General features: G+C 46.1%; 1 protein-coding gene across 1 annotated transcript in view; it reads left to right on the top strand.

Annotated features, from left to right (window-relative positions):
- The window catches only part of LOC126251635 (uncharacterized), a 460,291-nt gene that overhangs the window by 403,773 nt on the left and 28,955 nt on the right, over positions 1 to 27,563 (top strand). The window contains exon 3 of the mRNA XM_049952179.1: positions 26,738 to 26,866. Within this exon, the coding sequence (XP_049808136.1) occupies positions 26,738 to 26,866 (129 nt within the window). The remainder of the gene's footprint in view (positions 1 to 26,737; positions 26,867 to 27,563) is intronic.

Below are 27,563 nucleotides of genomic sequence, written 5' to 3'. Positions count from 1 at the left end.
TAGTGCTCAGAGCCATTTGAACCATTTTTTTGAACCTTGTCTTTCTCCGACGGTGTGGACCCAGGATTTAACACTGCAGGGGGGTGGGGGAAGGAGGGGGGAGGGTTGTCGTCCATCAACCAAACTTTTAGTGCACCACACATGTTTACGATTTTAATACTCGTAATAACAGAAATAAAACATATAAAATGTTTCAAAATAAACTGCCCCTACCGATTCATTTTATGCATCCCACACTATATCAATATCAGGAACGTCATCCTGACAGGCGGCAGCGACGTAATCGATATAACTTCCCTCTCAGACGTTTGGGTGAATGTTAGCAAGCGGAATCATAATGTAAAACCGAGCGAGGTGGCGCAGTGGTCAGCACACTGGACTCGCATTCGGGAGGACGACGGTTCAATCCCGTCTCCAGCCATCCTGATTTAGGTTTTCCGTGATTTCCCTAAATCGTTTCAGGCAAATGCCGGGATGGTTCCTTTGAAAGGGCACGGCCGATTTCCTTCCCAATCCTTCCCTAACCCGAGCTTGCGCTCCGTCTCTAATGACCTCGTTGTCGACGGGACGTTAAACACTTAACAACCACCACCACCATAATGTAAAAAATACAAGTGAGAATTGGCCATGAGTTACACGGTGTTTTTGGATCAAGATACACCTTACTTCTGCCATAATTATACAAGTGTCTCCGATCTACCTTCGTGTAATTAGCGGTGTAATCATACAGGTTTTGGATGTCTCCCTAACTTTATTCCGTTTATGGTACTTAGTCTTTCGTAAATGGTGAGAAACGTTGCCTTATAAAGCGTGTTTCACCATCAGAAACAACGAAACTGAAAGGAGACATCAAAATCGGATGTGTAGAAATAACAACTTTCCGTTATATAGCTTCTGAAGCATTTACGAAAGATTAAGTACTGGATACTGTTTCTGATACAGACGTAGTGCAGGTTGCATAAAGCAAATCGGTAGGGGCACCAGAATCACTGTGTACATCAATGCTTAGTACATTACTTAAGAATATCTTCCAAGATGTTTCAGTTTGATTATCCAGAGCTTTTAAAAAGGGTCCGTCCGAAATTTTGAGGAGTACGTGTGGCACACAATGGAAGATTGGAAACGGGAAACGTTCTTTTCACAGAACGCGTTTTCAATGCTGTTGTGTTCTCGGTACTCTGTTAGATGCCCTTGTACTTCATCTAGGTGCCATGCGTTAGTACATGGCGCATCGTTTTTGTGCCAAGTTGTTCTTTCTTCTGGAGTCCCAAAATTTAGAAGATGCGGGAAGTTTTTTTTTTTTTGCGACAGTTCTACTCGTCAAAACACCTATTGCTGTATTTATGCACTTTTAATATTACAAATAAAACGTAATATCGGAGTGTTAATAGAACTTGGAACAAAAACTTTCTTCCTGTCGTTTTTTCGAAATCGGACATTCGTGAGTCCATGGCTGTGTACGTGACACAAACTGATTCTTGCAGAGAAAGAAACAGCAACCAACCACTATTAACAATGCTATTTATTTACACAAATAGTGCCATTACCGGTTCCGAACAAACGGCTGTTCGCGTTGGTATTACATTTGTTGTTGTTTACTTTAGTTGGTGAAAAAAAAAACAGCCAACAACTAATACAGTACAAGCAACCACAAATGTAATACAAACGTGACCAGCCGTCTGAAGATGAACCAGTGACGCCGCTATTTAGGCACACAAAAAGCGTTATTAACAGCGGCTAGTTGCCGTTTCCTTTTTTGCAAGAATCAACTTCTAAAACTTATTGACTGGCACTTGTAACCAGTCGGTTTCTTGGTATGGTACTTAGAACTCCTAATTTGTCCCATTATTTTTGGCGATGGTGTGGTGAGCAGCAGTTTTTTTGGATACAATTCAGTTATGTGCAAACAGAGATATATTGTTGTTCCAGTCTCCTGGCAAATGTCAGATCTAACATTTAGGAGGCTTTCCATTCCAGCTCTTCAACTGATTTAAAGACAAGAATAGAAACAAAGTCTCACAGCAGTGACAACATCGAAGTGTGCACTCCCCATTATCAAAATTTCACCTGGCACTAAAGCTTGAATACAGGTCTGAAGATTATAGTGACGCTAGCTTGTAAATAAGAAATGTTATTTCACTCGTTTCTGCTTATGTTCGAGAAACATTTTCTCTCTCTCTCTTTTGTAGAGGATATTTCAACTTCTGATTTTCGTTACTGGTTTGGTTTTCTGGCTCTACCTGTGGTCTCATGAACCTTTTGTCACTTTTGTTCTTCTGGAAAAAATAACAAGAGAATTTGGCACGATGAGGCCCAGTGCACCCTATTCCAGTCCTCTCACCGAGGAAAAGTCCGTGACCGTACCGGAAATCGAACCCGGGTGATCCACATTGGAATCTGATACTCTGACCACTCAGCTATGGAGACGGACGTAGGAATATAAGTACTTCTATTAAAATATTATTTGAGAGGGAAGATCGAAATCCCTATGACCGGTTCCCTCCCCGAAGATCAGCGCATGCCTACTCTGAGGGTAGAAGAGGAAGTGCGCTTGCGGCGTAGCGTACTGACTGTGTGTATCATTCTTACGGAGTTAGTCCTCCTGTTATTTTTTCTTAGTGGAGCGTCTTTCATTTCTGTGTTTGCTTACTCAACTTCTGTAATTTTTCGGTCCTACCTGTGGACTGCCGAAGCGTCGGTTTTCCTCTCAGCAGCAGGTGCGCCCAGCCTGTGCGCCTTTTCCTGGCTGGAATGTTCTGCGCAGGCGGTGAGGACGCCAGCCCAATCACGTGGATAAGCAACTGGAAAGTATTCTGTGTTGAACACAGCTTGTAATGTCCAGAATCTCTGCTGCTTTATTCTCCGAAAGCTAAATGATAATTTTGGGACTTTCTTTATGAATCGCCAGTCTTATTACTGGTCTGGTGTGACCCGCCACGAATTCCTCTTCTGTGCAAACCTTTTCGTCTCAGAGTAGCACTTGAAACCTACGTCTTCAATTATTTGCTGGACGTGTCCCAAACTCTGTCTTCCTCTACAACTTCTACCCTCTACAGTTCCATCTAGCACCATGGAAGTTTTTCCCTGATGTCGTAACAGAAGTCCCATCATCCTGTCCCTTTTTCTTGTCAGTGTTTTCCATATATTCCTTTCCTCGCCGAACGCGCGGAGAACCTCATTTCTTACTTTATCTGTCCACCTAATTTTCAACATTCGTCTGTTGCACCACATCTCAAAACCATCGATTTTCTTCTTTTCCGGTTTTCCCACGGTCCATGTTTCACTGTGTCGTGCGATTTTGTGCTCGAAACGTATCGCCTGGTCCCGGTGGAGGATCGAGTCCTCCTCGGGCATGGGTGTGTGTGTGTTTCTCCTTAGGATAATTTAGGTTAAGTAGTGTGTAAGCTTAGGGACTGATGACCTGAGGAGTTAAGTCCCATAAGATTTCACACACATTTGAAAACTTTTTTTCCAAACGTACGTTTTAGAAAACTTTGTTCCTCAAATTAAGGTATGTGTTTGATACTAGTGGATTTCTCTTGGCCAGGAATGCTCTCTTTGCCACTGCTAGTCTACTTTTTATGTCCTCCTTGCTCCGTCCATAGCGGACTCCATTCTGAGTCCATATAACCATTCTCGTGATCATCGTGTGCTGCAGTTCTGGCTTTCACTGCGGTGGTCTCGCGGTTCTAGGCGCTCAGTCCGGAACCGCGCGACTGCTACGGTCGCAGGTTCGAATCCTGCCTCGGGCATGGATGTGTGTGATGTCCTTAGGTTAGTTAGGTTTAAGTAGTTCTAAGTTCTAGGGGACTGATGACCACAGATGTTAAGTCCCATAGTGCTCAGAGCCATTTGAACCATTTGGCTTTCACTTTTTATTCTACCTGCAAATGTTGATAAAGGTCATTTGCATTGACTTGTGCCTTGTCTTTCCTAAGCTTTTGTACAATGTTGGACTATTAACTGTGCATGATAATTACGCTCATCGCTTTCGTACTAGTTCATGAGTTCTGCATGAACGAGATGACTGTCGGACGATATAGGACGACAAGAGTACTTTATGTATAATTACCGTTAATACTCTATGATTCATGTATCCTTTGTCCTTGAAATATAAATATGTAAGCTTAAGTAATAAATACAACATTGTTTCGCATTTCGATACATTAAATCGTTTACTAATATATGTATCTTAAACAAAACTAGTAGTAATGCCATTCAGTGGTCGGACTCTAGACCCGATGTAGTCAAGATTAGTCTCAAGGATACAAACTAGCTAACTTCTTTGTTATGTATCATCTGTTACAGAGTTTTGCATAAAAAATAATTTACTTCTACGATAAGGATACACGGGTAACAAACCAGCAACCTGAGGTACTTTGTTCAGTAGTGTCCACGTGTGAACATACACACAATACTTTGGAGGCTTCGGGAAAGGAATACACGTAGCAGTATTTATTCTCACAGTATAAAACACAGTCCAGTCACACCAATGTGACCACCGCCGGCAGGTAGCAGCACTGTCAGTGGAGGGTATGAAAAGCATGTCGCGGGAGGGGGGGGGGGGGGAGGGGAAGAGGCGCGGAAAACAGTAGAGTTTTTTGTAATGCGGAAACGGAGCGACTCATCTGACGTCCAAAGGGGAATGATCGTTGGCTTTGGGGTCAAGGATGGCAGCGTTCCTGAAACTGATCGCTTGCTGCCGCGGTTAGAGCATAACGTGCGCGGCAAAATGACGCTATCCAAATCCGGAGGCGAGGCAACCGTGGTGACAGGGGTGTGTGCGGAAGAATAGACGGGCGAGTGTTGAGCAACTGATCGCCCAGATGACCTAAGCGGCTTCCATCAGTGTTTCCACAACGACGTTCAGCGAACGTTACTGCACGTTTTCTACTCCATCCGAAAGATGGCCGTTGGCGTGTACGGAACGAAATATCTGAAAGAAAACACCCCGCACAATCATCGGAAGGGTCGAGGCCGGACGGCATTCCCTGGGCGACCTCGTCACTCGGGAAGGCACAATTGATCAACAGAAGTATGTATCTATCCTTGGGGACCATATCCACTCCTACGTACAGTTCGCTTTTCCTGGTCACAGGGGCATCTGCCAGCAGGACAACGCAACGTGTCACGCAGTTCGCAGTGTACGTGCATTGTTGGAACAGCACCAGGATGAGTTTATCGTACTTCCCTGGCTACCATACTCCACCGATTTAATCCAGTCGAGAATCTATGAGACTACCTCGGTCGGGCCGCACGGGGTAGCCGCGCGGTCTGAGGCGCCTTTGCCACGGTTCGCTCGGCTCCGCCCGTCGGAGGTTCGAGTCCTTCATCGGCCATGGGTGTGTGTGTGTGTAGTCCTTAGCGTAAGTTAGTTTAAGTAGTGTAAGCCTAGGGACCGATGACCTCAACAATTTGGTCCCATAGGAAATTACCACCACCACGATAGGGCTGCTCGCGCCATGGATCCTAAAACGAGAAAGATGGTCAGGGGACTGGAGTTGGCGTGGCCCATATTCTGGTCGGTACGTTTCAGAACCTTACTGACACACTTCCTGCACGTCATGCAGCCGTCCGCGTTGCAAATGTGGTTATTCAGGCTTTTGATACATGGAAATATTAATGTGACAGGACAGCGTACAATACTAAATCTCCAAATGAGCAAATCGTGAGGTTTTTATAACTTCGCTCAAAAATTTATTACCATAATTGCTCAGGCGAAATGTCCTGCACGTGAGTTGACGAATTTTTACGTAGGGTACCACAGTTAAATTATCTTATTTGGTGATCCGTAGCGCAACTCTTAATGCAGATACCTTACTGCAACAGAAACTGAATTTCGTTTTTTACCAGCAGTAACTAGGCTACAGGTTACCGGATGCTTGCGGAAGCAACATTTTTATACACCGTAATCGCATTTTCTGGTATTACATTTCAAGAGGGTGTACAAAAAACAACGCCTTTATGATGGGCTTTTTGTGCGTGTGCGTGTCCTAACCCCAAGGCCCGTTATACCGCATCCAATGGCGCCATTCCCAGAAGATGACACGGTGGTCGTTCGCTCCGGTTGGCCCATCAAGACCAGAAGGCGCAGCTTACTCTTTTTTACTTTTTCTTATTCACTATTGACACTGCAATGGATGAGCACCTGCCTGTGTCTTCCCTACAGACGCGAAATTTAACCGACAGGAAGAAGATGCTGTGATATGCAAATGATTAGCTTTTCAGAGCATTCACACAAGGTTGGCGCCGGTGGCGACACCTACAACGTGCTAACATGAGGAACGTTTCCAACCGATTTCTCATACACGAACAGCAGTTGACCGGCGTTGCATAGTGAAACATTGTTGTGATGCCTCGTGTAAGGAGGAGAAATGCGTACCATCAGGTTTCCGACTTCGATAAAGGTCGGATTGTACCCTATCGCGACACTGCTGCTCGCGTTGCTCGAGATCCAATGACTGTTAGCAGAATATGCAATCGGTGGGATCAGGAGGGTAATACGGAACGCCGTGCTGGATCCCAACGGCCTCGTATCACTAGCAGTCGAGATGACAGGCATCTTATCCGCATGACTGTAACGGATCGTGCAGCCACGTCTCGATCCCTGAGTCAACAGATGGGGACGCTTGCAAGACAACAACAATCTGCACGAACAGTTCGACGACGTTTGCAGCAGCATGGACTATCAGCTCGGAGTCCAAGGCTGCGGTTACCATTGACGCTGCATCGCAGAGAGGAGCGCCTGCGATGGTGTACTCAACGACGAACCTGGGTGCACGAATGGCAAAACGTCATTTTTCCAGGTGAATTCAGGTTCTGTTTACAGCATCATGATGGTCGCCTCCGTGTTTGGCGACAACGCGGTGAACGCACATTGGAAGCGTATATTCCTCATCGCCGTACTGGCGTATCACCCGGCGTGATGTTATGGGGTGCCACTGGTTACACGTCTCGGACACCTCTTGTTCGCATTGACGACACTTTGAACAGTGGACGTTACATTTCAGATGTGTTACGACCCGTGGCTCTACTCTTCATTCGATCCCTCGAAACCCTACATTTCAGCAGGATAATGCACGACCGCATGTTGCAGATCCTGTATGGTCCTTTCTGGATACAGAAATTGTTCGACTGCTGCACTGGCCAGCACATTCCCCAGATCTCTCACCAATTGAAAACATCTGGTCAATGGTAACCGAGCAACTGGCTCGTCACAATACGCCAGTCACTACTCTTGATGAACTGTGGTATCGTGTTGAAGCTGCATGGGCAGCTGTGCCTGTACACGCCATCCAAGCTCTGTTTGACTCAATGCCCAGGCGTATCAAGGCCGTTATTACGGCCAGAGGTGGTTGTTCTGGGTACTGATTTTTCAGGCTCTATGCACCCTAATTGCGTGAAAATGTAATCACATGTCAGTTCTAGTATAATATATTTGTCCAATGAATACCCGTTTGTCATCTGCATTTCTTCTTGGTGTAGCAATTTTAACGGCCAGTAGTGTAATTTGTCTGTTATGTCGTCGCCAGTTGCTGTTAGCGTGTAACACGTTTGAGAGCATAACGCCGTCCATACCTGAGGTTTTCAAGGTACGCCTATGCAGTGGCGCTCTACTCGGTCAGGGCTGCAATCCCAGTGGTGGAAAAAATTTTCGCGGCCAGTATTTGGCTGGCAACTGGGAGGGCAGGTGGTGACGTGAAGTTTATTATCATCAGACTTAGCACTATTGTCCTGGATTAAATTCCAGAGCCTTCCGCAGTGCCTCTTAGAGTAAGGGCATGTCATTCTGCTTTGATGTCACTGTAACTTCGCACACGTATACATACCCGCAGATAATACGCAAATGATTAGAGCTGCTGTTCTTTGCGACAGGTAAACGGCTGCTAGAGTGCATTGGTGTTGTTCGTTTTTAGTGTTGTTACCACACCTGGTAGGGTACATAAGGGGCGTAGCTAGCGTAAGATGTTGTGTAATAACTGGGAAGGACAAGGAGATTCCGTGTACTCGTGCGAGACCTGACAGAGTTTGAAGGCGGTCTCACTGTGGGTCTGCATGTGGGCAGCTGGTTGACCAGTGCAGTATCCAGATTTGTGGGACGTCCGGATGTGGCAGGTGGCCCGGCGTTTGATGGCATGGGAACGTGAGAGCGGAAATACTCGTCGTCAAGATTTTTGTTGACCACATCTAACCACCGTAACAAAGGATCGCCTTGTTATGTACCAAGTGTATCGTAACTCATTCTCATCTGCACCTGCCATCCGGGAACAAGTAATGGGTTCCCTGCAAACAGTCTGTGCCATTCCCCATCATACTCTGGAGACTAGCAGCAGCGGGCCAGGGAATTTCCTTCCCATGCAAAGGCCACCGTTAACACTACAACACAAGCGGCTGCGTTTGACGTGGCGCCTTGACCGAGGAGCACAGACTGCTGATGAATGGCGTAGCACTCTGTTGTGCACCACTCACATGACCATTGCCGGCGAGTATGGCGGCTACCTGGTAAGAGGTTCCGCACTTCCAATGTTTTTGACAGGTGTAGCGGTATAAGTCCTGGCGTCATGGTGTTTAGAGCTACCGGGTATGACTTCAGGTCACGGCTTCTGGTGACTGAGAGAACTGTATCGGCCAACGGTGTTTTACGGCCGCCTTGTGGTACGACAGAATCGTGTTGCCATTTTCCAACAAGAAAATTCTCATTCACACGTGGAACGTGTCTTTATTATGACGTGCGTGACGTACTCCCATGGCCAGCAACATCCCCAGATCTGTCCCTGATAGAATATGTGTGGGACCGGCTGGGACCTCAACTCCGTCCCATTGTCAGTACTCAGAATATCAAGGACCAGTTACAACAGTTGTGAGTCAGCTTGCCTCAGGAGAGAATACAACGGCTTTATGAGCCCCTTCCCAACAGAATCAATTCATGCATCGAGGCGAGAAGGGGTCCAACGTCTTACCCCATAATGGCTTCATATTTTCAAGTTGTTTGTAAATTTTACTCGATTTTGTAGTCTTAACCAGTATATTTTTCATTTCCTCCTCCCAATACGGGTGCTCCCCCCCCCTTATAATATATATATATATATATATATATATATATATATATATATATTTTTTTTTTTTTTTTTTTTTTTTTTTTTTTTTTTGGAGACAGTGTATGTGCTGGCATAGGGTTTCACCCTTCTCTTCTCTCATTAAAAGACAACACAGACAAAACACCACACTATACACTCAAACCCGTTACAAGCACCTACACTCAACCGACACACTTTATACAATTCGTGTAGGAAAAGGTGAAAAATACAGCCAAAACAGCTGCAATAGTACAAGAGTTACTGAAAACCCCGTGACCCAGGTTTCAACGTCTTTAGAAACTTCTTCTTCAGAAGGATCAATGATAAAAACTGGTTACATGATGTTGTGGAGGTACGTTGAATATGTAGCTCCACACCATCATGCGACCAGTGTTAATCATTAATGCTTCTCAAGAAGACGATGTTAAAGACGTCGAAACCTGGGTCAATAAACCTTGCACTATTTCAACAGATGTGGCTGTTTATTTAGTTTTTCTACACGAAGAGTATGTTACAGTTGCTGCCTCCTGCCACCATGAGGATTTTAAACATTTTGTACACTTACCACGAGGAGAAAAGCCACAGCACGCTACGGGAGAAGCCCCTTTTTGGCTATGCGGACGAACTTACCCCTCGAAGGTCTCACAGAAAACAATGCCATAGTAATCTTTCTTTACTGCATAACAGATTAATTGGGAACTCGTCTGAAAACACTAAATATTTCCATTCAGTAAGCTAACGTCATATTTCACGTCTCTTTTGTTGTCTGTAGTACATGTTGGGACATAAAATATCTCGGTAATGGACCACTAGAGACCGTAGGTCTGCTATAAAAAAAATAATAATTAAAAAAATCAATAACTTCCAAAATTGTTACGGGAGTTTTCATGTATGCGTACCCATAGGCGACGTAGCCACGCACCTGGTGTAAGGTAGCTTTACAAATGTTGTATACTTGTAGGGTGATCTGATTTAAACATAAAATATGTGATACCTTTATGATAGAGTAGCAATGTAAGTACAGAGAAACTGCGGATGTTGAAAAAAAAATTCCTCCCACTTTGCAGTATACATGTACGTCAGAAGCACGAAGCGTTAAGAAAGTGCTCTTAGCGTGACTACAAATTACGTTTTGCCGGACTATGAACAGCAGGACATCACAGGAAAACGTATCACAGCAGATAACGCACGGAAAGAGAGATGCAGTCGCGCCGATCCGCTAGTCAATAAACTGAAACATTTGGCGGAGTGGCCTGCCCGAACGAGTTTGTTTGTTTGCAGATTCTCGACTTCTTGGAAGTCTCATATCGCGTTCACACTGCTGCAGAAATTCACGGAATTCTGCGAAGAAGCAAACAGTCAATATAGCGTCTGCAAAATTTAAACTTTGTATGTTTTATATACAGTAAGGTGTGTGTGTTCGTGTGTGCGTGTATGTGTGTGTGTGTGTGTGTGTGTGTGTGTGTGTGTGTGTGTGTGTCAGAGAGAGGGATAGAGAGAGAGACTGAGTGAAAAAGAAGGGGATGGTGGAGAGAGAGAGAGGGGTGCGAGGAAAAGAGATTCATGTAGTTATAGTGATCAACTATTTGGAAAGGAGGTCCACTACGTGTTCGCATTGTGCCCATAATTCGGAGCAGATATGATGACGAGTGTTGTTTTTATGGAGACCTTCCACTTCATGAGGAACTATAATTAAACTTCTACTTATAGACGAATCTTAAAACTGAATACGTTTTGGAGCTATTACTGCTTCTCTGTTTGCGAAAAACTTCTGAAATTGTATGTTATTAGTTTGTTTAGTATATTTTAAAATTCTCTTACAATGGAATAGCGTTTGTTTAACTATCGCATTTCTGAACTGTTCTATATCGTGATCTTGCTTTATCTTCGTTCATATTTTGTGCTGTAATTTACATTTAGATTGAATTAACTAAATGGCAACTCCAATAAACCAATCAACGAAAAAAGTAAAAAAAAAAATGACTGAACTATCATCTTCAGCGAAATCAGTAACACTGTAATTAGAGACATTTCTGTCTGACGTCCCCACACACTTTTTCCAGATCAAAGTCAAAGTAGCCCCATACTCAGAAAAAGAGCATATGGGGTCAGATGCAGGAATCCTACAACGTTGTTTCTGTACAAGGTCGTAGTGGAGCTGGTTTGCTGTTGTCTTCCCCCTCCTTGTTGTGAAGTATGTATCTGTGTCGTGTGATCAGTGATAGTAAAGTGTAGTGTTGCGTTACTATGGGTGATGGGAAGGGAGAGGATGAAACCCGGTACCGACACATGGCCTAGTCCTCTCCTCCATGAGGGACGCCGAGCTTGACGTCCGCATCCGATTGACGTATCAACAGTGACACATGCCCTGACTTCGTGAGGCACTGCGGAGAGATTTGAAATTTAATCCAAGACATTGGCGCAAACACTGGTGATCAGCAAGTTACTCCACCACCTCTCCTTCCATAGCCGGCGAAATACTAGAAGTGAAAATTTTACATGACCATGATTCAAACTGGCTTCGCTCCGAATCGAGCGGCAACGCACAAGCGTGCATTAGCGGCCTCGGCTACGGAGGTGTGTTTTCTTCCCAATAAACGTTGCTTTTATGTTGAGTATTAGAGACAAAGGAACTGGTACACCTGCCTAACATTGTGTAGGACCCCCGCGAGCTCGCAGAACTGCTGCAACACGACGTGGCACGGACTCGACTAATGTCTGAAGTAGTGCTGGAGGGAAATGACATCATGAATCCTGCAGGGCTGTCCATAAATCCGTAACAGTACGAGGGGCTGGAGATCTCTTTTGAACAGCACGTTGCAAGGCACCCCAGATATGCTCAATGGTGTTCATGTCTGGGGAGTTTGGTGGCCAGCGGAAGTGTTTAAACTAAGGAGAGTGTCCCTGGAGCCACTACGTAGCAATTCTGGACGCGTAGGGTGTCGCATTGTCCTGCTAGAATTGCCAAAGTCCGTCAGAATGCGCAGTGGATACGAATTCATGCAGGTGATTAGACAGAATGCTTTCGTACGTGTCACCTGTCAGAGTTGTAACTAGACGTATCAGGGGTCCCATATCACTCTACCTGCACATGCCCCACACCATTACAGCGTCTCCAACAGCTTGAACAGTCCCCTGCTGGCATGCAGGGTCCATCGACTCGTGAGGTTGTCTCCGTACCCGCACACGTCCATGTGCTCGATACAATGTGAAAGGAGACTCGTCCGACCAGCAACATGTTTCCAATCATCGACAATCAAATGTCGGTGTTAATGGGGCCAGGCGAGGCGCAAAGTTTTGTGTCGTGCAGTCACCAAGATACACGAGTGGGCCATCGTCTCCGAACACCCATATCGATGATGTTTCGTTGAATGGTGCGCACGCTGACACTTGTTGGTGGCCCAGCATTGAAATCTGCAAAAATTTGCGGAAGGGTTGCACTTCCGTCAATTCGACCGATTCTCTTCAGTCTCGAGGACTGTGCGGCTGGTCCCAGCGGAGGTTCGAGTCCTCCCTCGGGCATGGGTGTGTGTGTTTGTCCTTAGGATAATTTAGGTTAAGTAGTGTGTAAGCTTAGGGACTGATGACCTGAGGAGTTAAGTCCCATAAGATTTCACACACATCTGAACATTTTTCTCTTCAGTCGTCGTAGGTCCCGTTCTTTCAGAATCTTTTTCCGGCCGCAGCGACGTCGGATATTTGATGTTTTTCCGGATTTCTGATATTCACGGTGCACTCGTGAAATGGTCTTACGGGAAAATCCCCACTTCATTGCTACCTCGGAGATGCTGTGTGCCACCGCTCGTGCGCCGACTATAACACCACGTTTAAACGCACGAAAATCTTGATAACCTGCTATTTGTAGCAGCAGTAACCGATGTAACGACTGCGCCAGACACTTGTCTTTATAAAGGCGTTGCCGACCGCAGCGCCGTATTCTGCCTGTTTACATATCTCTCTATTTCAATACGCATGCCTATACCAGTTTCTTCGGGGCTTCAGTCTATATATATTTATATGTACGTCGCTGGAAGTGCTACGGTTGACAATCCTCATCCAGTTCGTTGAGTAATTCTTCGGAAGGAAGATTTAGCCCGGCGCAGGTTCAAAATACGCCCTCGCTCAACTTCCAGTAATGGTATAATTTGTGTTCATCCCATTACGAAGCTTGACACAATAAGCCACTCTTTGTAACACGTCGCATACGGCTGTTAATGGTTCAGAATTTTGATAATTTTCTTGTCGCTCGGTTTGCGACACATGAAAACCCGATAATTAGCTAAATCTGTATGTGTTCAAAGTATGTAAATTTTTTAAAATACCAAAAAGGAAGAGTAGTTTGAAGAGTTACCTGACTGAAACGGTTGATTGACGAACTTGAAACTCCCTGGCAGATTAAAACTGTGTGCCAGACCGGGACTCGAACCTGAAACCTTTGCCTTTCGTGAGCAAGTGTTCTACCAGCTGACCTAGCAGAGCACATCTCACGAGCAGTCACAACTTTACTTCCACAAGTGCCTCATCTCCTACCTCCCCAAAGTCGGAGGAGATCTTCTGCGAAACTTGCTGGACTAGAGTCAGCTGCAGAGTGAAAGTTCGTTCTGGGAACAATCCCCCAGGCTGTGACTAATTCATGTCCGACAATATCGTTTCTTCTAGGATGTCTTCCCCGACATTACATTAAAGGTGGAAACTCCATTTAACGTGTTTACCAGTTAGAAACGCGGTGACAACAAGAAACATACGCCTTGGCAAAAGTCAGTTACATATGTCGAAATCTACTGGAGCCGAATGGCAGCATAAACAAGAGAGAAATAGACTGCGCAACGAAATTAATGAACCACTTTTTCGAAATCCTGTAGTTGTCCCCCACTGCGATGCCACCAAGCATATTCCCGAACTGGGGAGGTGTGGGGGGGGGGGGAGGGGGTGTCTTACAGTGACCGTTCGCAATTGTATTCACGCATGTGGCAATGTTGCACTCCTCCCTGATGGCGCCGGAGAAGGGCGTGAAACAGGGGGACTGAAAAAGCATAAGCACGATTTGCTGCTTGGGATCACGTTCAAATTTCGTTGAATGATTTTTAACGGTCCCTAGTGGTTCCACCCTGTAGACCGGAGCAAAGCTTGTGGTCGCAATGCATTCCAGAGGGTTGCAGTCATGAGCAGTGGGATTGCTGGCCCTCGATATCCTTAGAGAAGGATTGAAGAGTCCGGGAGGTGTCAAGCACGTCGTCCTGTTGCTCATCATACTGACAACTGTAGTTTCCGACTGTGAAACGTGTGGGAATCGACGCCCCAAGAAAAGGAATGGTTTCACTGATGCCCTTCGAGCCACCCCTAAGGCGTTTTTGTGTCGATTCCGAGTGGCAGTGTGTCTGAAATGTTTTTCTCGTCTACTTATAAGAAACGGCATGATTTCAACGGTGGGTGTCGCGGTTCTGACCTCCATCGCAGAGGCTTTGAAGTGGTGTAATGTGGGTAAGAGGGGGCGTGATGGCCTTGCCATCCTATGCCACGTCCACGATGGCGTTGGGCAGAATTGTGGTAAACTTCCGTGCCAATGTGATATAAATAAACCATCTTAACCTCACACGAACTTCTGACTTCTGGCCTTTTTCTTCGCACGTGTCAACACCTTGCTGTTTGAAGCGTCGCCAAATCCGAGGGTGACGTCGCAGGGCGCCACGCTTCTTCATAATTATACAGAGGAAGGTCGTAGGCACGTTTGAGCCAAATTTCAACTTACGTGTCGCAAAGGGTGACAATTATGCGGTTTCGAAAAAGTGGTCCTTTAATTGTCTTGCGCGGAACGTGCACAATCGTTCCATCTGGGTTGTAACCAAGACAAGAGACTCGCAAGAAAGCCCTTGAGTGAGAGGTCCCAAGTTCTTTAGTAAGGCCCATTTAAAAGTGATGTGTTAACTGTCGATCGCAGTACAGTTAGTCGGTGGGCAAGCAGTTTACGTGATGAAAGCGGGCACGGCAATTTTGAGGATTGTCCTCGCAGCGGCAGGCCTCGTACTGCACGCACTCCAGACGATGTGCAGACAGTTAACGAATTGGTGACTGCTGACAGACGCATCACAGTGAACGAATTGTCACGCTACGTTGTGATAGGGGAAGGAAGTGTTTGCAAAATACTGAAAGTGTTGGCGTTAAAAAAGGTTTGTGCCAGGTGGGTTCCCAGGATGTTGACAGTGGCTCGCAAAGACACGAGAAAAACGGTATGCAGTGAACTTTTGGAACAGTACGAGAGTGCTGCAGATGAATTTGTTGGAAGAATTGTGACAGGTGATGAGACATGGCTCCATCATTTGTCACCAGAGACGAAGAGGCAATCAATGGAGTGGCATCATGCAAATTCACCCAAGGAAAAAAAAAATTCAAAACCACACCTTCTCCTGGAAAAGTTATGGCTACGATGTTTTTCGATTCCGAAGGACTCTTGCTTGTGGACATCATGTCAAGTGGAACCACCTTAAATTCTGATGCATACGTGACGACACTGAAGAAACTTCAAGCTCGACTGTGTCGTGTTCGACCACATCGCAAAAGCAGGATGTTTTGCTGTTGCACGACAAGGCACAGCAACATGTCAAAAAACCATGGAAGCTATCACAAAACTCAGGTGGACAACACTGAAACACCCGCATTACAGTCCTGACCTGGCTCCGTTAGACTATCATCTCTTTGGGAAACTGAAAGACTCTCTTCGTGTAACAAGGTTTGAAGATGATGACTCACTTGTGCACGCTGCCAAACAGTGGCTCCAACAGGCTGGTCCAGAATTTTACCATGCGTTTATACAGGCGCTGGTTCCAAGATGGCGGAAGACAGTTGAGAGGGATGGAAATTATGTGGAGAAATGAATATATTGTTCCTAAAGGATGTATCTACACACTGTAAAACTTTCGAAAATGTAGAATAAAAGATAGATTTTAAAAAAATAGTATGCATTTCTTTTGGAGTGACACAGAGAACGCGAAAGAACTTGCCCTCCTTCTAACAGCCGTGTACCGCAAGTATCTAGAGGAACGGAAGGTTCCAAATGATTGGAAAAGAGCACAGGTAGTCCCAGTTTTCAAGAAGGGTCGTCGAACAGATGCGCAAAACTATAGGCCTACATCTCTGACATCTATCTGTTGTAGAATTTTAGAAGATGTTTTTTGCTTGCGTATCATGTCATTTCTGGAAACCCACAATCTACTCTGTAGGAATCAACATGGATTCCGGAAACAGCGATCGTGTGAGACCCAACTCGCTTTATTTGTTCATGAGACCCAGAAAATATTAGATACAGGCTCCCAGGTAGATGCCATTTTCCTTGACTTCCGGAAGGCGTTCGATACAGTTCCGCACTGTCGCCTGATAAACAAAGTAAGAGCCTAAGGAATATCAGACCATCTGTGTAGCCTGATTCAAGAGTTTTTAGCAAACAGAACACAGCATGTTGTTCTCAAAGGAGAGACGTCTACAGACGTTAAAGTAACCTCTGGCGTGCCACAGGGGAGTGTTATGGGACCATTGCTTTTCACAATATATATAAATGACCTAGTAGATAGTGTCGGAAGTTCCATGCGGCTTTTCGCGGATGATACTGTAGTATACAGAGAAGTTGCAGCATTAGAAAATTGTAGCGAAATGCAGGAAGATCTACAGCGGATAGGCACTTGGTGCAGGGAGTGGCAACTGACCCTTAACATAGACAAATGTAATGTATTGCGAATACATAGAAAGAAGGATCATTTATTGTATGATTATATGATAGCGGAACAAACACTGGCAGCAGTTACTTCTGTAAAATATCTGGGAGTATGCGTACGGAACGATTTGAAGTGGAATGATCACATAAAATTAATTGTTGGTAAGGCGGATGCCAGGCTGAGATTCATTGGGAGAGTTCTTAGAAAATGTAGTCCATCAACAAAGGAGGTGGCTTACAAAACACTTGTTCGACCTATACTTGAGTATTGCTCATCAGTGTGGGATCCGTACCAGGTCGGGTTGACAGAGGAGATAGAGAAGATCCAAAGAAGAGCGGTGCGTTTCGTCACAGGGTTATTTGGTAAGTGTGATAGCGTTACAGAGATTTTTAGCAAACTCAAGTGGCAGACTCTGCAAGAGAGGCGCTCTGCATCGCGGTGTAGCTTGCTGTCCAGGTTTCGAGAGGGTGCGTTTCTGGATGAGGTTGTGGTGGTGGTTAGAGTTTAACGTCCCATCGACAACGAGGTCATTAGAGACGGAGCGCAAGCTCGGGGTTAGGGAAGGATTGGGAAGGAAATCGGCCGTGCCCTTTCAAAGGAACCATCCCGGCATTTGCCAGAAACGATTTAGAGAAATCACGGAAAACCTAAATCAGGATGGCTGGAGACGGGATTGAACCGTCGTCCTCCCGAATGCGAGTCCAGTGTGCTATCTGGATGAGGTATCGAATATATTGCTTCCCCCTACTTATACCTCCCGAGGAGATCACGAATGTAAAATTAGAGAGATTCGAGCGCGCACGGAGGCTTTCCGGCAGTCGTTCTTCCCGCAAACCATACGCGACTGGAACAGGAAAGGGAGGTAATGACAGTGGCACGTAAAGTGCCCTCCCCCACACACCGTTGGGTGGCTTGCGGAGTAAACATTTAGATGTAGATGTAGATTTAGACCCTCGTATAATGCAATATTTGCGTTGTTTATCTTTGCCAATGCTCCGCTTTGCGTGACACCACTAGCACCGTAGTACTGTTGGGAGTTGCTCGTCGACTAAACAGCTCAACTACGCCCCCTTGCCTCACGCTGTGCTCATCATTGGATACCTCCAGTTCCGTCCCCTGTTCTGTTGCCATTAGCAGCCAATATTGTTGTTGCATGGTAGACAATATGTGGGACGTCGAATACCGTAAACATCATTGGCCTCTTGCGACTTCGCCCTCTAGGGGTTATGTATTAGTGTGGAAAAAAAAGGCGTAACACGCACGTTTGCATGGGCTCCCGTGGAAATGGTTAAAATATTTTTTTAGGGGTGGGGGGGTGGAGGGTTGAGAGGGGGAGGAGGGTAATAGCCGCCACGATTCCTCTCTTGCATCCCGGCAGCCGAGCGTGGCGTGAACCTCCGACCCGCCCCTCACCTGCCGCCGGAGCCCGTCGCCGGGCGTGCGGCGGCGCGCGCACCTCTCGTCGCGATTCCTATAAATACCGGCGGCGCGGCGGACGGAAGTCTGGCCTCGGTCTGTGGGGAGCGGGGCGGAGCGTGGGCGACGCGCTACAAACACAGCCGGCCAGCCCGCGGCGGCTGCTGCTGCTGCTGCCTCTGCGTCTTCCCCGAAACACGGCTCTCCTCAGCGCTGCGCAGCTCACAGCCGATTAATCACTGCCCCGCAAGAGTGACGAGGCTTACGCCAGCGTCCCGCCGTGAAATACTGCTCGACAAACCGCTCTGATGAATGGCTGTTCCACAATCTTGCGTCACCTTTGTAGACTGCTTCCCGGAAAAACAGCAGCGTCTTCCTCACTACTGACACTGACTGGTGCACAATGAAACCGGCTTCTGTGGTCATAAGTCCACGGCTTATCTTTATTGGTGTTTTGGTCCTCAGTCGAAAGAGTTCTTTCATAAAGCTCTCCGTGTTCTGCACAAGCTTCTTCATCTCCCTTTAATTATAGCAACCCATATCCACTTGAACCCGCTTACTGTAGCCAATACTTGGTGGCTCTCTACAATATTTAACCTCCTACACTTCTCTCTACGAGGAAAACACCATTCCTCTGATGCCTCAAAATGTGTCGTATCGACCGACCCCTTCCTTTGCATCCTCCCCAATTCTATTCATTACCTTTTCATTACTTACCCGATCTTATCTTCAGCATTCTTCTGTGTCACCACATTTCAAAATCATATGTTCTATTCTTGTCCAAACTGTTTATCGTCCATGTTTCACTTCCTCAAAGTCTAGAAAATTACATCCAGAAGTACTGCATAACGAAACTTCCTGGCAGATCAAAACTGTGTGCCGGACCGAGACTCGAACTCGGGAGCAGGAAAGCTTCTGTAAAGTTTGGAAGGTAGGAGACGAGGTACTGGCAGAAGTAAAACTGTGAGGACGGGGCTTGAGTCGTGCTTGGGTAGCTCGGATGGTAGAGCACTTGTCCGCCAAAGGCAAAGGTCCCGAGTTCGAGTCTCGGTCCGGCACACAGTTTTGTTCTGCCAGGAAGTTTCATATCAGCGCACACTCAGCTGCAGAGTGAAAATCTCGTTCTAGTACTGCATAACATTTACATTTACATTAATTAAAACAATTTTCTCTTTTTCACAAAATGTTTGTGCAATCGTGCATTTTATATCGTCTCTACATCGTCCAGAATATGCTATTTTGCTGCCCAAATCGAAAAACTCATCTACTGCATTCAATGTGTAATTTCCTACATCTACACCTATATGATTACGCTGCAACAGCCGGCCGCTGTGGTCGGGCGGTTCTAGGCGCTTCAGTCTGGAACCGCGCGCCTGCTACGGTCGCAGGTTCGAATCCTGTCTCGGGCATGGGTGTGTGTCATGTCCTTAGGTTAGTTAGGTTTAAGTAGTTCTAAGTCTAGGGGAATGATGACCTTAGATGTTAGGTCCCATAGTGCTTAGAGCCATTTTTTTGTACTCTGCAACAACTCTCAAGTTTTCCCTCTGCCATTCCACTGCCGAAGAGCGCGTGGAAAACACTTAACTCTTTACATGCGACCTCTGGTTTCTCCTATTCTCTTATGATGATCATTTCTCTCTACGTACGTGAGTGCCAACGAAATATTCTCTCATTCGGACGACAAAGTTGGTTACTGAAATTTCGTGGGGATATCCTTTCGCAATGAAAAACGCCTTTGTTTTAATGATTGCCATCCCAATTCAGGTATCATACTGTGGCCGTCTCTCTCCTACTACGCGATTATACAAAATGTACTGCCCTTCTCTGAACTTCTTCGGCGTCCTCCGTTAATCCTATCTGATGCGGACCCCACACTGCTCGGTAATCCTCCAGAACAGGACGGACACTATTCATCCCGTTCGAATGATGTTCCTGCACCTTTACCGTCCGTGACAGAATTACAATGTCATTTTTTCCCTGCACGTTAATCCCTTTTCCAAAATTCTCCTTGATATCCTTTATTGCTTACTCAGTGTGCAGGATGAGTAACATCAGCGACACGTTATAACCCTACCTCACACTTTTCTAAAATACTACCCGTCTTTCATATCCTTTGAATTTTGCCGTCTGGTTTGTGTACAAATTGTAGATAACCGTTCCCTCACTATTTTAGTTATCCCTGCTACCTCTGGAATTACAAATAATGTATTCCAGTTTAGGCAACGGCCTTGCCGCAGTGGAAACAGCGGTTCCCGTGCGGTCACCGAAGTTAAGCGCTGTCGGGCGTGGCCGGCACTTGGATGGGTGACCATCCAGCCGCCATGCGCTGTTGCCATTTTTCGGGGTGCACTCAGCCTCGTGATGCCAATTGAGGAGCTATCGACCGAATAGTAGCGGATCCGGTCAAATAAAACCATCAGAACGACCGGGAGAGTGGTGTGCTGACCACACGCCCCTCCTATCCGCATTCTCACCTGAGGTCCCGATGGGCCACTTGTGACCTGAAGACGGAGTGCTTTATTCCAGTTTACAAACGCTATAATTTATGTTTCTCTTTATTCAGTCTATCTTCTAAGTTAAGTCGTACAATCAGTATTGCCTCGTGCGTTTCTAATTTTTGAATTTAATTGGTCCTGTGATGCTTCCTAAATTGCACCGAAAGTGATTGAATAGTCTGCCAGAACCAAATTCTCGAGTCTTGCTTTGGTGAATTGCCACATTTCCATCACAGTAACTTCCGTTATACGTATATGTCGACTTCTCGTTGTAGGAAGATGTATTCCTCCTTCATGAATAAGGACCTTTCCCGCAGCGACATTTTGTTAAAAAGTTTCCAGTTCTGAAACTTGCTTCACCCTTTATTTCAGCTGGTAATTGCATTAGGGATTCGCAGCGAACTGAGCAGCGTATCTCTATGTATGGATTTATACGGCCATATTCCCTGAGCTGAAAGTCCTGTAAGTCTGACAGACACTTCCTCACAGCGTAGCCGCAGTAGCTTCGTGCCAGTATAATAAATAATGTCAGCACCATCTTCAAGATCTATAGAACATTGACTTCATTCCCTGAGCTGCCTCGAATCATTCGGCTCGCCTCACTGATGCCGACCGCGGTGTCCGAGCGGTTCTATGCGCTTCAGTCCGGAACCGCGCGACTGTTACGGTCACAGGTTCGAATCCTGCCTCGGGCATGGATGTGTGTGATGTCCTTAGGTTAGTTACGTTTAAGTAGTTTTAAGTTCTTGGGGACTGATGACCTCAGATGTTAAATCCCATAGTGCTCAGAGCCATTTTTTTCGCCTCACTGAACGTATTCGGAATGCTATATAACTGTTCCTATTCGCTGTGGAAGCTGCAGGAAAAATAACTGAATATACCGTGCGACATCAGTCGAATACTATGTAACCAAATGTTACCAAATGTAATGTTCCACTGCACTAGTATCTAAAACACGCGAGGATCTGCAGCATAATCAGATGTCATTTTGCTGCTGGGCGACACCTTTTATTTCGTAATTGAAGGAAATATTGTTGCTGCGTACATAATGAATCCAGTAAAACTATTTCGAACCAAAAGAGTGTGTATCAGCGCCCATGTGCATTATTCCACTCCATCTCTCTAAGCAGTATCTCTCCATGATATCACTGTGTACAGGGGAGTAGCATCCTATTTTAAGACCCACAACTTACTAACAGACTAGCAGTTCCCATTAAGAATGAGTCGCCGCGCGGGATTATTCCAGCGGTCTAGGGCGCTGCGGTCGTGGACTGTGCGGCTGATCCAGGCGGCGGTTCGAGTCCTCCCTCGTGCATGGGTGTGTGTGTTTGTCCTTAGGATAATTCAGGTTAAGTAGTGTGTAAGCTTACGGACTGATGACCTTAGCAGTTAAGTCCCATAAGATTTCACACACATTTGAACATTTTGAAGAAAGAGTCATCGGTTGATAAAGGTGTTCCATATTGCTTAACCAATAAAAATATTATGAGAAATAAAATTGCGGCCATTGGAAATTGTTTTCGACGTAGCAAAAATGGCTAAATAAAACGTAGCGCTGTGTAATTCGGGAAAAATCATTTAAAACTTTTTCTCCTCTTCTCTGTGACCTTTTTTATTTGAGTCATCAGTCTTCTGACTGGTTTGATGCGTACTGTAATGAATACTTTTCCCGTGCCAGGCTTTTCATCTTAGGGTAGCAATTCCACCCTACGTCGCCAATTATTTGCTGGATGTATTCAATTTCCTGTCTTCTTCTGCAGTGTTTACTCTCTACAGCTCCCTCTAGTACCATGGAAGTTATTCGCTCATGTCTTAACAGATGTCCTGTCATCCTGTCGCTTCCTCTTGTTAGTGTTTTCCATATATTCATTTCCTCATCGATTCTCCGGAAGTCTTCCTCATTCCTCATCTTATTACTCTACCTAATTTTCAACGTTTTTCTGTAGCATCTCAAATGCTTCGATTCTCTTCTCCCACAGTCCATGTCTTACTACCGTACAATTCTGTGCTCCAGACATACATTCTCACAAATTTCTTTCTTAAATTACCACTGGACTTCTCTTGGCCAGGAATGCCATCTTTGCCTGTGCTAGTCTGCTTTTTATGTCCTCCTTGCTTCGTCCGCCATGGGTAATTTTGTTTACAAGATAACAGAATTCCTTTACTTCGTCTACTTCGAGATCACCAATTTTGATGTTAAGTGTCTCGCTATTCCCATTTCTATTACACCTCATTATCTTCCTCTTTTTCTGCTTTGCACCTATTACACCCAGTCCATATTCTTGATATCTTCGGAATGGTGTTGATGTTTTTACGAAGGTCTGATGATACATTGCCAGTCTCATACATTCCACACACCAACGTGAGTAGTCGATCTGCTGCTGCTACCCCCGATGATTTTAGAAATTCCGGTGAAAAGTTATCTATCCCTCCGCTTTATTTGACCTTATTTCTAGAAAGCTCCTTTAAATCCTAGTACTTGATCTCATATCTCTTCCCTGTCAACTCCTGCTTCTTCTCTTATTAAGTCATTCACGTGATTCACTGTTTAGCGGTTTCGCTCGTCAGGCGTGAGTGTGATCATTTAGTCATTGCCTAGCGTCAGCACGCTAGGAGTTGAAAATACCGTTCGGCACAATAGTAAAAACATGAAGTATAGGTTAACACAATGAGAAGACTTTTTACGCAAGTCTGCTGTGTTGCACGGGTTGGGGGGACGGTAGACACAGGTAAATATTCTGTTTGGCCCACTTAATGCGGTGACAATGTGACGTACTTCTTGCACTCCACAGATTTAGGATCTCATGCGAAACTGTGGGCGTTTCCGACCTCTGGACACCACCTTAATGTTGCACAGTGCTCCAGAGCCGATATGGCGTTTCACGATTTCCATTACAGGCTTCTAGCGGTTGCAGGTTGGACGCAGTAGATAAACTTCTGGTAAAGAACCTACATCCGGAAATGAACCATTTGGATGTACAATAAGTTTGAAGAGGGGATCCCTTTCAGATCTCCCACTTCACAGCGGAGACAGCTGGGTGCTCTACAAGAGCTTACCTACGTGGCGACCCTACTGTTCATTGTGCAAGGTGTATCTGCCGAGGGCATCCGGAAACGTTCTCGATAAATGTGTTGGGCAGCTCTACCGTCACGTACCGTACTGTGAAGTGGGAGCTTTGTAAGTGACCCGACCCCCACATTTTCTATCCAAACGGTATGTTACTAGTCATGGGTTCCTTATCAAAACTTTATCTACTAAGTCCTCTCTACAACCTTTGAAGTGTGTTATAGGAATTGTGAAACACCATGTATTTCTTGAAGATGAACGCTAAAAGTCTAAACGCAGCGCCAACGAACATACTTGACTAATAGCATATCAGCTCTGTAGATGATGATACAATATTGCTGTATTCTTCTCGTAACACATTTTGCAAAACAAATAAATTTCAAACCTGAACACTCTTTTGGTAAATGAATGGCTAATCTACTGCTTTAAATTATTTACAGAGTGACACATCATAAACACAAAACCAAAACTTCGTAATTAACTTGTCTCATTCAGGGGATGATTATCGGTCCAGGGAACTTGGTGTATGACTGAAGATGCAAATAAAAAAAAATCTGTTTCCAATCCCTAAGACCTTCATTACAACACTTCATCACAGCACTGATTCTGAGTGATACGGAGAGATATTGCGCTTGATTCAAACAAATTTCTGAGCTTGACAAACACGTACTGAGTCATTATAACATAATACTTACCCAACTGTTACAGGTGCGTCAGCTATTTATAAAATTTTTAATAATACAAAAGCATATGTCATCGATAACGTGTCGAAATACAACGATAATTATTAATTTATGAGTTTCTAAATCACAGCTGTATGTAAATATCGAAAAGTATCTAATGAGTTACATAACGGTTTGTCATTTTACAAATACAATTTTTATACTGATGATGTATGTATAAATCCATTCCAAAATTAGTACTAACATTTTTATTAGGATTTTATTATTGTTATTTTCGCATGTACCTGAATTACTTTTCAAATAAATTTTTTGTCATCCTAAGAGCGTATTCAAAAATTATTGAAACAATGCGTGTCTTTTATTAATGAGACGTAAAATGTCATAAGAACTGAAATTAGCACACATTAAATATAAGACATGGAGAAGAAATTTAACTATCTCTCATCGCACTGAAATCAAAACTTTTCTGATGGCAAATAAATGTAAGTACGAAATAATACACTCCTGGAAATTGAAATAAGAACACCGTGAATTCATTGTCCCAGGAAGGGGAAACTTTATTGACACATTCCTGGGGTCAGATACATCACATGATCACGCTGACAGAACCACAGGCACATAGACACAGGCAACAGAGCATGCACAATGTCGGCACTAGTACAGTGTATATCCACCTTTCGCAGCAATGCAGGCTGCTATTCTCCCATGGAGACGATCGTAGAGATGCTGGATGTAGTCCTGTGGAACGGCTTGCCATGCCATTTCCACCTGGCGCCTCAGTTGGACCAGCGTTCGTGCTGGACGTGCAGACCGCGTGAGACGACGCTTCATCCAGTCCCAAACATGCTCAATGGGGGACAGATCCGGAGATCTTGCTGGCCAGGGTAGTTGACTTACACCTTCTAGAGCACGTTGGGTGACACGGGATACATACGAACGTGCATTGTCCTGTTGGAACAGCAAGTTCCCTTGCCGGTCTAGGAATGGTATAACGATGGGTTCGATGACGGTTTGGATGTACCGTGCACTATTCAGTGTCCCCTCGACGATCACCAGTGGTGTACGGCCAGTGTAGGAGATCGCTCCCCACACCATGATGCCGGGTGTTGGCCCTGTGTGCCTCGGTCGTATGCAGTCCTGATTGTGGCGCTCACCTGCACGGCGCCAAACACGCATACGACCATCATTGGCACCAAGGCAGAAGCGACTCTCATCGCTGAAGACGACACGTCTCCATTCGTCCCTCCATTCACGCCTGTCGCGACACCACTGGAGGCGGGCTGCACGATGTTGGGGCGTGAGCGGAAGACGGCCTAACGGTGTGCGGGACCGTAGCCCAGCTTCATGGAGACGGTTGCGAATGGTCCTCGCCGATACCCCAGGAGCAAGTGTCCCTAATTTGCTGGGAAGTGGCGGTGCGGTCCCCTACGGCACTGCGTAGGATCCTACGGTCTTGGCGTGCATCCGTGCGTCGCTGCGGTCCGGTCCCAGGTCGACGGGCACGTGCACCTTCCGCCGACCACTGGCGACAACATCGATGTACTGTGGAGACCTCACGCCCCACGTGTTGAGCAATTCGGCGGTACGTCCACCCGGCCTCCCGCATGCCCACTATACGCCCTCGCTCAAAGTCCGTCAACTGCACATACGGTTCACGTCCACGCTGTCGCGGCATGCTACCAGTGTTAAAGACTGCGATGGAGCTCCGTATGCCACGGCAAACTGGCTGACACTGACGGCGGCGGTGCACAAATGCTGCGCAGCTAGCGCCATTCGACGGCCAACACCGCGGTTCCTGGTGTGTCCGCTGTGCCGTGCGTGTGATCATTGCTTGTACAGCCCTCTCGCAGTGTCCGGAGCAAGTATGGTGGGTCTGACACACCGGTGTCAATGTGTTCTTTTTTCCATTTCCAGGAGTGTACATTCGGTATCGGGTTGTTTAGTAATCTGGCGTCTTAATCTTCAGTCACAATGCTATACCGGTAATTGCATCACACTGGATACTAAAAGCGTCACCTCGAAGCAACGTTTAGACAAGCTTCCCATTCGTCATCTTCAGGTAACGCCTGATTTTGTCGGAAGATGAGTAGGGTACCTGTCGAAACGTTTCTTCAAGACGACATCGTCATTCGGCTAGTAAATCGACATGGCTTAACCAGTGAACTTTGCCGAGGACGCATGCTTTTATCATGTACAAGTAACTTTATCGGAACTGCAGCAGTGTTAACAGTTGTTACGTTTGTCAGAAGTCCTGGCTGGTCGTGACGCACGGTGTGTGGTGTGTGTGTTGCAGACATGGAGGAGCTGTCGGCGCAGCTGAGCCTCATGTCGCCCGCAGTGGCCGCCGCCGCTGCCGCCGCCGCCTCCGAGCCTGCGGGCGGCTCGGCCGCTCCGGAATGCTCGTATCTCGAGCAGCTGCTCGGTGAGTACTCCGCTTGTGTCTTCCCTTCCTACAGCCAGGCCATGCAGACAGCATCTTGAGCACTGAAACATTCTCTTCGTCCGTACTCGTAGATATAGTAGCGTCGCCCAGAGTCCCAGCCCAGATGTAAATTTATCCCCATCTTGTATTAGCCCATCTCCTCGTTCCCCCTCTCTCTGTCATTCTCATGCTTCTCCCACTCTCTGTCCATCTTCTCCATCCCCCCTCTCTCCGTCTATCCCTTCCACCCCCTCTCTATTTCCAACTCCTCCATCCTCTCTCTCTATTGATTCCCTCGGCCCCCCTCTCTGTCCGTCTCCTCCTTCCCCTCGCCTTTTCATCTCTGCCCCCTTCTCGCAGTCCGTCTCCTCCACCGTCCTCTCTGTCCTCTTTCCTTCCTCTCTCCAGCTCCTCCTCTCCCACTAGCTTTGTCTATCTCCTTCTTCCCCTTCTCTGTCTATCAATCTCCTCCTCCCCACTCCCTCCTCTCTCACATTATCACCCCCACCCCAGTAGGAGACTGGTGGTTCTTACCCCCACAGTATTTCTTTCCAGACTGCACCACCTCTTAAATTTTCAATAAAAATCGCCAGCACTGGCGACCGAAGACTTTCGGCATAAGAAGTCACCCCCATTGGTGTGCGGACATTTGCCACGCCGGACATTTGCCACGATTTTACCTGCTCCGAACGGTTGG

The sequence above is a fragment of the Schistocerca nitens genome, chromosome 4 (assembly GCF_023898315.1).
Source record: "Schistocerca nitens isolate TAMUIC-IGC-003100 chromosome 4, iqSchNite1.1, whole genome shotgun sequence".
Lineage (NCBI taxonomy): Eukaryota > Metazoa > Arthropoda > Insecta > Orthoptera > Acrididae > Schistocerca > Schistocerca nitens.
The sequence above is the reverse complement of the archived record's forward strand: the minus strand, read 5'-3'. Positions and strand labels throughout refer to the sequence as shown.